This window comes from Salmo salar, chromosome ssa20 (assembly GCF_905237065.1).
Source record: "Salmo salar chromosome ssa20, Ssal_v3.1, whole genome shotgun sequence".
Classification (NCBI taxonomy): Eukaryota; Metazoa; Chordata; class Actinopteri; order Salmoniformes; family Salmonidae; genus Salmo; species Salmo salar.
In genome coordinates, this window is record NC_059461.1 from 65,571,940 (window position 1) to 65,583,232 (window position 11,293).

At 41.4% G+C, this 11,293-nt stretch overlaps 2 protein-coding genes and 1 long non-coding RNA gene across 4 annotated transcripts; 2 read left to right on the forward strand and 1 right to left on the reverse strand.

Moving 5' to 3' along the window:
• The first annotated feature begins 257 nt into the window (after nucleotides 1-257).
• Nucleotides 258-2,636, forward strand: LOC106581165 (uncharacterized). Its single transcript, XR_001323026.2, has 4 exons — nucleotides 258-652; nucleotides 1,016-1,153; nucleotides 1,267-1,311; nucleotides 1,528-2,636. It is a non-coding gene; the product is annotated as an uncharacterized lncRNA (long non-coding RNA).
• A 147-nt stretch (nucleotides 2,637-2,783) lies between these two features.
• Nucleotides 2,784-8,211, forward strand: LOC106581163 (RNA polymerase II-associated factor 1 homolog). 2 transcript variants are annotated; one of them, XM_014163035.2, is made up of 14 exons: nucleotides 2,784-3,177; nucleotides 3,374-3,409; nucleotides 3,905-3,997; nucleotides 4,178-4,299; nucleotides 4,415-4,481; nucleotides 4,596-4,697; nucleotides 4,813-4,918; nucleotides 5,331-5,399; nucleotides 5,606-5,709; nucleotides 5,822-5,938; nucleotides 6,177-6,305; nucleotides 6,539-6,644; nucleotides 6,880-6,961; nucleotides 7,082-8,211. In XM_014163035.2, exons 1-14 carry the CDS (start codon nucleotides 3,128-3,130, stop codon nucleotides 7,513-7,515), a joined length of 1,617 nt encoding a protein of 538 aa, XP_014018510.2. In that variant the 5' UTR covers nucleotides 2,784-3,127; the 3' UTR covers nucleotides 7,516-8,211. The 2 variants fall into 2 exon arrangements, with proteins under 2 accessions (XP_014018510.2, XP_014018512.2); XM_014163037.2 differs by having other exon boundaries at nucleotides 3,380-3,409.
• A 266-nt stretch (nucleotides 8,212-8,477) lies between these two features.
• On the reverse strand, nucleotides 8,478-10,458 carry LOC106581164 (glia maturation factor gamma). The gene is made up of 7 exons (XM_014163038.2): nucleotides 10,174-10,458; nucleotides 9,623-9,719; nucleotides 9,443-9,492; nucleotides 9,276-9,325; nucleotides 9,069-9,151; nucleotides 8,782-8,855; nucleotides 8,478-8,628 (listed from the first exon to the last, which is right to left on the reverse strand). Exons 1-7 carry the CDS (start codon nucleotides 10,174-10,176, stop codon nucleotides 8,557-8,559), a joined length of 429 nt encoding a protein of 142 aa, XP_014018513.1. The 5' UTR covers nucleotides 10,177-10,458; the 3' UTR covers nucleotides 8,478-8,556.
• Nucleotides 10,459-11,293: the final 835 nt, after the last annotated feature.

Consider the following 11,293-nt stretch of genomic DNA (forward strand, 5'->3'; position numbering starts at 1 on the left):
GACACCCCTTCAAATGAGTGGATTTGGTTATTCCAGCCACACCCGTTGCTGACAGGTGTATAAAATTGACCACAACGCCATGCAATCTCTATTAACAAACATTGGCAGTAGAATGGCCTTATTGAATAACTCCGTGACTTTAAACGTAGCACCGTCATAGGATGCCACCTTTCTAACAAATCAGTTTGTCAAATTTCTGCCCTGCTAGAGCTGTTCTTGTCAACTGTAAGGGCTGTTATTGTGAAGTGGAAACGTCTAGGAGCAACAACGGGCTTTTCGGCACAACACCGGAAACTCACTGGTAGCGCAGTAACTTTGCTGGTGCATGCAGGCAATCAGGCAAAGCTGCCCCTGAACAATGAAAACATGCATGTTAGCTGGCTAAATAGCTATACAATGTTATATTTGATAAAGTAAAATCATATTAACTTCTCAAATAAGTTATTAAGCAAGCTAGCTAAATGTTCTAGCTTGCCAACAATACAAAAAAACTCAGTCAGCTGGTGCTAATTGCAATCTAGCTGTAGCATTGCGTATAGCTAACGTTAGCTAGCTAGACCAACCAAGTTTAGCTAAACATCTTGCCTCCATGAATGTTATTGATATTCACGGACTTGGATACCATTAAATCTGCTCCCATCACGATTAAAAGGTAAGATACTTTATTTCCAATGTTTCTTGTTAGCTGGCAATGATGCATGTCACCAAGATTGAGAGGCAGCTAGCTACCCTCTCACTGAACACAGCTGATCAACGTTCCTCCCTAGACCAACATTCTACTTATTTGGTTTGGGCTTGAGTTCATGTGCTAGTGTTAATAATCCCCGAAATGTCCTTGCTTTCAACCAAAAAAACACCCTGTTTGCAATCAAGATCTAAAATTGGCATTGCTTAATATTGTTATCTTTCTTCAGGACTAGCAGTTCTCATGTTGCTCCCACCAGTACCTTCACTATTTGTCTGTATAGGACTGTAGCGTTGGTTTAACTCTCCTCTCTGCTCTGTCTCATTGTAGAAGCCCCAGGATGGTGTGTGAGCTGCTAGTCTCCTCACTATGGTTCCTTTTTGTAATATTTTGGGTGGAGACCATAAGCGTGTGGCTGTTCCTATGTATCTTCTACCAGGACCAGGCATTTTATCACTGGGGAGATGGGTATGAGTATCTAATCATATTTTACACACAGGCAACTTGCTGATTTTCAATCGTCTTACATATATCCAGATGAAGTATCAAACAGACCTTCCTTTCTCATTGTGTTACTACAGGGTATTTGCAGATGACCCTGGCCAAATGCTGTACATGTTGAGCAGGTGAGTCCTAATTTTGATTTCAATCTGTTCTTAGGTGTGATCAGATTAAATACAGTACTATAACTTGTATCTGAAATGGGGAAACTATACTGTTAATAGCTATTACCATGTAGCATGTCACAAGAATGTGTTTACAGATACTGGCAAGTGAATAGGCATCATCCGGTTGAGTTTTTGACACTCATGAATAAAGTCTCCATTGTTCTCTTTCCACAGAGTGGATCCCTCTGGACAGATGCAGACCTGAGATAGGGAAAGAATGAGGAACAGCACATCATGGATTGTTGGATGGATCTCATGGATCTCTCCAGATATAAAATGATAGGAGCTGTATGTTTGAGCCACTCCTATAAAATAATGAGAACAAGTAGTTGTTTTCTACCTCCCTGCTACTGGTTCCCTCTTAGATTTAGCGCATGGTCTTTGTCAACATGAACAAACTGCATTGAATGCAGTTGGATTGTTGTTGGATATGGGTAGAGACACCCAGCTTGGCAGGAAGAACCAGGAAGGGGGTCCTGCAGTAACTGGAATTGATGCATAGTGAGGCTGCTAAGTGTTCCCCACCAAAGCATGAACCATCATACATATGTTCTATTTCTATTGTCTGTGTTAATATGTGATAGGTCAAACAATGTGAAAAACACTTGGCAGATGCTTTGAAAAAATATTTTTAACTGAGGTTTAGTCCATAGTCAATGTCATTTTTGTGGATTTCAGCAGACTTGCGCATTTTCATGGTTGTACACCTTTGTTTGTTTTCACAAATCTGTCTATATACATAATCTGCTTCAATCTGGGCACTTACATGACAGTGTCACTGGATTGTTTTGTTATGTAAAACACTAACATTATTGACATGACACACATATTTAATGAAAAGCTTTACTCTTGGAAATGTTACAACATGAAAATATAATTTGCACTCATCAGTGTTTTCTAATTTGCTCTCAAACTAAAATGTTGAATGTAGCTTTTTTGATGAAGACCATAGATCTGGGTTTTCTTGTTTTTTGTTGCTGTTGTAAAGCTCACACCTCAATAATAATGTCATGAATGCTCTAATAGCAAATGAGGAAAATTATTAGAATCCATAGATTAATTCCACATTTAGATTTGTATCTGTTCATAACATGTAAATTGTCTTAATTGAACGATTGTCCTTCTGTAATGTCAGGCATAGCCTAACACAAGTATTGTCTTTAATGTCGACTTCTTGTTTAGGAAAGTGACATGTCAGGTGTTAAACTGGGCAGTGACATCAATGGTACGTTTGTTTTTATTTCTTTGCATCCGAAGACAGAATAAATTCTAACATTTCCCAAGCTTGTTGTTGCACTTCTATTTCAAACAGTTTTTTTGCTACAGATTGGTTGTCAGTATGTCATTTCACCATTTTATATTCCAATACAGTAGAGGGCGATGATATTTTATTTTTGTAGCTTGCTTTCCGACGGAGAATCGTATAAATTGATACTGGCCAGTTTAAGGTACAACTGCCTACCACAAATCCACATACGATATATAGCAACAACTAACGGTAGATCTGCTACGCAATTATATTCAGGCCGCTCCGAAGCTACCCATGAAAATATTAGGGGTCCTACTAGTAGTAAGATGCCGCCAGCCAAGACAGAAAAGCAAAAAGAGCACAAGCTCTGAGTACTTTGGAGTAAATAGCTAGCTAGCTAGTTAGCTAGGTAGTCGACGGAGTTTCTTATTCTTTCAGGTAAAGTGTTTTAGTAAGGAGTTACTTGATCGGTTGTCTGGATTTACGTGAAGCTGTGCTTCCAGTCGTGATCATTATTTTAAGATAATGGCTCCAACTATACAGACACAAGCCCAGCGAGACTCAGAGGGTCACAGGTAAATATTCTCTCCGATGTATTTGCTTTTCCGCAACCTAGCTAATGACGGCATGGCTAGTTAGCGATCATCATAGTTTACATATGTTCTGACTGTGCCATCATAAGTTACTATTGAAATGGGGGCTGTGTTACTTCCTATTTATTCAGTCTCAGCTGAGTGTGTAGCTAACAACACTTGCTTTTTCTATCAACATGTCTAGGAGTTCATCACACAGAACTGTTCCAGAGAGGTATGCTTGCAGTTTGATGTTTCAACAAAAGAGATTCAGTTACAATTCAAGTTATTGTGTTTTTTAAATGCAAAGGGGGTTGGAGATCTCTATTTTTGAACCTTTACTTAACTAGGCAAGTCAGATAAGAACAAATTCTTATTTACATTGACTGCCTACCAGGGAACAGTGGGTTAACTGCCTTGTTCAGGGGCAGAACGACAGATTTCTACCTTGTCAGCTTGGGGATTTTATCCAGCAACCTTTCGGTTACTAGCTCAACGCTCTAACCACTAGGCTGCCTGCCGCCCACCCCGTCATTGACAGATCAAAACCCATATGACCATTAGGTGGTTATCTTTATCTTTAGGTTATGAGGATCTTTAGGTTATGAGGATCTTTAGGTTATGAGGATATGCGGCATCAGTGGTTGATAGAACATGTATTTGATGATGACTTCTTCTCTGTACATTTTTTAAATGTGTGCTTCCATGTTTGTCCCAACCATTCTCCCAGGTCTGGCGTGGTCTGTCGGGTAAAGTACTGCAATAGCCTGCCTGACATCCCATTTGATCCCAAATTCATCACATATCCATTTGACCAGCACAGGTAAACACCCTTGTTCCTACCAAGTTTCCTCTGCTATTAAGGTCAGTCCAGATGTTGCTATGTCTATTAAATGTATTGTTGTTGGACCCACAGTGTGCAGCTTTTCTTTTCTAAGCCTTCTCCCATAAATACCGATCTGCCTCTGATGTGACTGGATGTTGCGCTGTCTGGTGTTAACAGGTTTGTGCAGTACAAGGCTACATCGTTAGAGAAGCAACACAAACATGAGCTGCTGACTGAGCCTGACCTTGGCGTCACCATCGACCTCATTAACCCAGACACCTACCGTGTCGACCCCAGCAGTACGTTTCTGAACGACATACACACTGTTATACCACACAGTCAGTATATTTTTGTGGTGGTTGCTTAAAGCTTGTGTAGTATTGAATTAGAATCTTCCCATCCTTATTTTTCTAGTTCTTCTGGATCCAGCTGATGAGAAGTTATTGGAAGAAGACATCACAGCTCCATCCAGCTCGAAAAGGTTTGGATACAAACTGTGTACCAGTCAATACAGTATCTGTGTGACAAAATTCAGCTAAAATGTTAAGAATGACTTGGAATCTGTGTTATGAGCTCTTTGTTTGTTTTCCTGTAGATCTCAGCAGCACGCCAAGGTGGTCCCGTGGATGAGGAAGACTGAGTACATCTCTACAGAGTTCAACAGATATGGTGTCTCCAATGAGAAAGTGGAAGTCAAGTAAGTGTGACCTAACAGGCTACCTAACCACCAAATTCAGCATACACACTTCCCATTTTGTAGTGTTTTCCCTGTTTGTCCCACCCCTTCTATAACCTATGTGTTCTGTCCTTAGGATCGGTGTGTCTGTCAAACAGCAGTTCACAGAGGAGGAGATATACAAGGATAGGGACAGCCAGATTGCTGCTATTGAAAAGACCTTTGAGGATGCACAGAAACCGGTGAGAGTGCCCCGTTTTTGGCTCTGCACAATTTACTGTGCGATATTCAGTTCAAATAGGTTTTTCAGTAACAATTTCAAAGTCAGTGTCCAGCTACACAGAGATGACACAGTTCATTGTATGCTCCTTCTAATATGATTAATTCCATCACAAACAAAGTTAATGTTGGATCTTATTTGTACCTAAATTGTCGCAGCAAAATAATCCTGCAGCAACAGGATTTTAATGTTTAGTCCATAATGTTGCTTGATTGGTGGTTAGGCTATTAGCTGGTCAAAATGAGGCTACATGAAAAGTGGTACACTGTTAATATATCTGTATAATATAACAGGAAAATTCTCAGCAACAAAAGTGATCAAATTAAGATCCTAGTATCTGTACATCACACGCTGTGTACCTCCTCTTCCCCCAGATTGCCCAGCACTACAGTAAACCCAGAGTCACTCCTGTGGAGGTGATGCCTGTGTTCCCTGACTTCAAGGTGAGCACCCATAACACTCAACAGGATATACAGTATCATTGTACTGGTCTTGGCTACCTATCTGCATTATGCCCATGGTCTTTGTTCCTGGGGAGTCATTGGTTCCTTTATCTGTTTCAAGCTGAATGTGTTTAACTCTTGTTGTCTTGCCCAAGTGTGTTGTGGTAAAGAGTCAGCATTAGTATGTTCTGTTCTCTGCTCCCCAGATGTGGATCAACCCGTGTGCTCAGGTAATCTTCGACTCTGATCCTGCTCCTAAAGACATGTCAGCACCCCAGGGTGTGGAGATGATGTCACAGGCCATGATTAGGTGAGGAGAAAACATTGCCACATTGTGTGCGTGTGTCTGTGATTTTCTGTGACCGTCCTGCACTATGACAATTTACATCAGGTTCTGAATTGTTTATTGTTGTGACCTGCAGAGGTATGATGGATGAGGAAGGAAACCAGTTTGTGGCCTACTTCCTGCCCAATGAGGAAACAATTCGCAAGCGCAAGAGAGACGTGGATGAGGAGCTGGACTACATGCCTGATGATCTGTGAGTAATCCAACAAGCATTTACACACTTGAGTAGACAGGACACCAACAATTCTACTGATATGTTAACTATACTATCTCAATAATATTCAGTTTTCATGTTGTCATTGTCTACTTCCTCACACCTACTTGGTTCACCTTGTCCAAGTACAGAACCTTTATGGTGTTGGAATCTCTGAAACACACTTACTGTAACATTGAACTAGATGTGATGAGTATGGTGGCTTTGTGTGTTCTAGGTATGACTATAAGATAGCCAGGGAGTACAATTGGAACGTGAAGAACAAAGCCAGCAAGGGCTACGAGGAGAACTACTTCTTCATCTTCAGAGACGGTGATGGAGTCTACTACAACGAGCTGGAGACCAGGTAACCACTGGCCTGAGTGGGGGGGGTCTCAAAGTGGGGGTCTGTTGGGTTTACTGTAACAGGAGGTGACGTGGGTTTCTCTTGGAAGAGAGAATCACATGATTCTGGTAGATTTGTATTTTCTAGGGTGGGTTTAGTTAGTTTGTTTTGGCCTGAGGACACCACCTGTGAAGGTTATTGTTCTGACTGTGTTGTTCTGACTGTTGTTCTAACTGTGTTGTCCTGGATTGCAGAGTGAGGCTGAGTAAGAGGAGAGCTAAGGCTGGAGCCCAGTCTACTACAAACGCTGTGCTGGTGTGTAAGCACAGAGACATGAACGACAAGGAGCTGGAAGCACAGGTGAAACTGCTAGTCAGGCCCTCCTTTGGGGTGGGGGGGTCACCTTCCTTTGATTACTTCTGTTTTCTACACTGAGCATTACTTTCAATCTGTGGGAACTACTGTGTTTACTTAATAAGTGGACCTCAACGCTGATAGAGATGAACAGGTAGTGCTGGACATAAGCAGAAAAGTGTACATTTGCAAACATCTAAATAATCAGAGCAATAACGACATCTGTCTTTGTGACCATTAGGATGCGCGTAAGGCTCAGCTGGAGAACCATGAACCAGAGGATGAAGAAGAGGACATGGACTTGGGTAAACTGCAGGACTCTGGTCAGTCTCCCCCCTCTGTCCTCCCCAATGTTTACTACTGTGTCTGCAGAGTCTCTGTTTACCACTGCTTCTTAGATCCTTATGAACTAATTATCTGTATCTGTTTGTTTCCAATCCCAGGTGATGAGAAGGAGAAGGGCAGCGAGAGTGACGCAGACAACTCTGACAGTGACTCTGACAGGGAGGATGAGGATGGAAAGCGGAGTGGAGCTGAGAATGATGACGAGGAGGGAGCGAAACGGAGGAGGAAGGCCAGTGGTAGCGGCAGTGAGAGTGGCGAGGAGGAGGTCAAGCTGGCGGATGAGGTGGAGATATTCGGTAGCGATGACGACAGTGATAACGATGATAACGAGCCCAAGAATGGAGCAGCCCGGAGCAGTGGGGAGGAGGGCAGTGGGAGTGAGGAGGAGGAGAAGGAGAGCCATAGGGAGAGGAGTAGGAGTGGCAGCGTGTCTCCGGCCCACAGTAGTGGGAGTGACCACTCAGAGGGTGGCCGTGCCCAGAGCGGGAGTGGCAGTGAGCAGGCCTCAGATTCTAGCGATGACAGTGAATAAGAGCCTAGGCCTTCTTACTGTGACAACGCTGGCACTCCATGCCTCACCCCCGAGCTCCAGCCAGCCCAGGCTCACAAGCCCCACCCTCAGAACAGCCCTGTCTTTACAGAGGCCAGCATCTCATTCCTGTTGAGTTAGTCTGCTACTTTTCTTTAGGAGAGACACAATCTCTAAGGGACTTCTACGAGGCTTTTGGGTACCTGTAAATGCCAGTTACTCAAATGTCAGACTTTTGCTCATAGATATAGTTGGAGCCACTATCTTAGTAGTTTTGTGTACAGGACATGCTTCATTGAATACAATTATTTCCTACCAACAACATATTTAGTTTGTTCTTTTAAGCCTGAGTTTCTTTTCTTTTTTGTCTCACTCAATATGAGGCACTTAGTGGTGTGAAGCAGATAAAAAAAAAAATTTCTTGTGCATAAATCTATTACATTTTTTTTTTTGTCCTTTGCATTTGAGGATTCAATGCATTATAAATGTAATTGGAACAGTCAATAAAATGTGGGATAGTTTTGTAAGGAAATGTGTTTTTTCTTTAAATGTTTGAGTTAACTTTCAAAAGAACATTCTTTTTCTGCGCATTTCTTGTTTCCCCCCCAGAAACTATTACAATGAACCTGTATAAGTTCAGTTGTGACGGAAACTTATTAAGATTTAGACATTGTAAATAAATGGTAGTAGCAGACTTTACAACATTTATGCCTGTATGTTTCTTATACTGCTAACAGTTACCCTCTCCATAGTCCCCTGTTTTTAGATGAAAATGCATTCCTGGAAACATTTTCCTTCTGATGTAGTAATAATGTAGCCTGGTCCTAGATCTGTTTGGCCTCTCATCAACTCCTTGTCACTCATTGGCATGACAATTCCACGAGGAGTTGTTAAGAGAGCAGAAACTGGCAACCAGGCTAGTAGTACTGGTTTGAGTATAACTAAGGAATAAGAATGCAATAACATAAGTGACAAAAGCAATTTATTGCAAACTGGTAATGAAGTTCATGTTGCACTTCTGCCAACATGAACACACGTGTCTGTTCAGCGAAAGAAAGACAGTTTGTTTATCAGCCACTCTTCAGACAAGTCATCTATGTTTCGCGTCTCAAAAACCTATTGAGATAAAAAGGGGTAGGAGGATCAGGATTAACATGCTTATTTTCTGAACATTTTCTATTAGAACTTCTCTATTTTGTGAGTTTAGGTTTGGGCTTATGTTCAGATCATTATTATCAGTCAATACTCGAAACGGACAATAGTCCTGACCTTTGTGAGCTCTGCTGCGGAGACCAGTTGGTTCTTGCTTCCTGCGTACATCATTTGCTGCTCAGGCTTGCACCCTGTTGAGATGAGGAGGGTGTATAAGCTAAAGATGTCTGTCCACTGAACCTTTTTGATCTCCATATGGTAAACACTGATTGTATCTCATTTCTACTTTCTATTATCAACCCTTATTACCTTCAAAAAGTATTTTGTGCACAGGGATGTTGCAGTACAGTAATGCTAATCCTTCACTCAATTGCCTGTTCACTGAATTAGGGTGGTTTACTCACCAACTGGACTTGAGAATATGAAACACAGCGGGTAGGACACCCTGCCATCTGTATGGACGTATTTGTAGCTGTAAACAATGAATGTACACTATATTGTCAAGGAGATCCAATCACTGGTCAATGATACAACTGTAACACTGGCAGTTCTGGTGAATATGAGGTTAAAAGATTTCTGCTGTATCATTCTGACATGTTATAAAAGGATATCTTGGCTGCCGCTCGGGAAGTTCATTCCTCAGGTCATCCAGGGAGATGTCCTGAAATGTGAGAGCATGTTTTGAGTTTAACTGGTATTGATACAGGTGTGGATGGATTTGAGTAATTATTAACTCAGTATGGGATATTCAACATCTCAGGTAGACATTGTGACTTGCCTCATACTCTTCCTCCAGGATCACAAGCTGTTTTGCCATGTCAATTTTCACTGAGGGAATAGGATATGTATTCTATATTGAGTCTTTAACATATGTTTTTCTGTTTCTGGGTTTCTGTTTTTTTTAAATGAGGTGAAACAGATGACAATTGGAACACGCTTTCGATTAAGTCTTACTCACTCAAAATGGCTGCATTGTTGGTCTCTTTTCGAAATCTGAACTTCTTTAGTTTTTCTTTCAGACTCTCATCCACCTCGCACACAACCAGAGAGCTTGACTAGAATATAAATGTGAAACAAGTTCATCACCCATGGGAAGTTTTGACACATTGTAATTGTATATGTTGGTCATATTGCTACTGTCAGGCTATATCATTGAAAGTTCTGTCATATTTCACTCAGAGAGAGAGAGAGAATAGAGAAAGAGGGAGGGAGGGAACCGGAGAAAGAGGTTTTAGAGCAACTTGATATCTGAAGTGCAAGTTTCCATGAACGCATAGCTCATAACAAAATCTTAAAGTGACATATTGAGGCCATGAAGTACTTTTGTTGCATCATGGAACGACACAGCTTCCTGTGTCAAGATGGTATGGGGGGAAGGGAGGGAAGTAGCAAAAATACATTTACGCCAGCCTAAAAAGCTTTACAACATAAACTAGGACATCACCGTCCATGCCGAAATACATTTTCCAGGTAAAGTGCAATATCGTAAAAATAAACGGTCTCTCATACCATTCTAGAAGAGGTCTTGTTTTGGTTTCTTGTCTGCAAAGATATTGTCTTCTTGTTGAGCTAGTTACTCCTCTGCCAACTGCTTGTGACAGGATGCTGTCTTACTATCAAGATCCTCCTTTTATGTAGTAGCACATACAGTAGGGGAGGGCAGACATGTACACATATGACCATCCCAAGTACCCCCTACCCGCACTGTGTCAGATCTAGTCTTTTTGTTAGGGATATCGTTAGTTCTATCTGCAATCCTTTGTCACTGTATCCGACAGGAAATCGTGCATTTTTAATAATACAATGTTGTATACAGGGCGGCAGGTAGCCTAGTGGTTAGAGCGTTGGGCTAGTAACCAAAAGGTTGTTAGATCAAATCCCTGAGCTGACAAGGTAAAAGTCCGGTGTTCTGCTCCTGAACAAGGCAGTTAACCCACTGTTCCTAGGCTATCACTGAAAATAAAAATGTGTTCTTAACTGACTTGCCTAGTTAAATAACAAATAACCAGAATACTTAGTGTTGCAACAAGATAAAATAACAAAGTGATATTCTCTTTTCACATTTGTTTAATGGGTGCAGTCAGAGAAAGCGGAGCATTTTTTGATATTGTGATTAATTCTACATGAGTGTTTTCAGCCTTTATTTCAAGAAACGGCCAATTTGCCAAGGAACTGTCTGTGTGTGCCCTCTTGTCATTTCTATCTTCATTCCTCAAACGTTAATCTAACAGATCAAATGCAATCAATCCAAATATGTTTGAGACTAAGGAGTTGAATTTGAATGAACAGGGTGCTTGGTTTGACAGCAGCTATGCATCACATCAAAGAGGAAGAGAAGAAGCGAGAGGGATAATTGGGCCCAAAATCTCTCTTCTCCCGCAGGTGGTGTTTTTGTATGGAGGTCATGAGGGTGTTGAATTTGGGCAACAAACATTGCATGGCTTATTTGCTACGTGTGGCTTATTTGATCGAATAGAAGTTTCTTAATGCTTAGATTGATACAACTGTACTGATATAGGTAGGACACGTGATATGCCGGCAACTTTGAGAAAAAACACTTTATATCGGAGTTGTGCCCGTTGTTCATACGCGTCTGCCCTCTCATTGGCTAGAATCGTCCCACCTGATC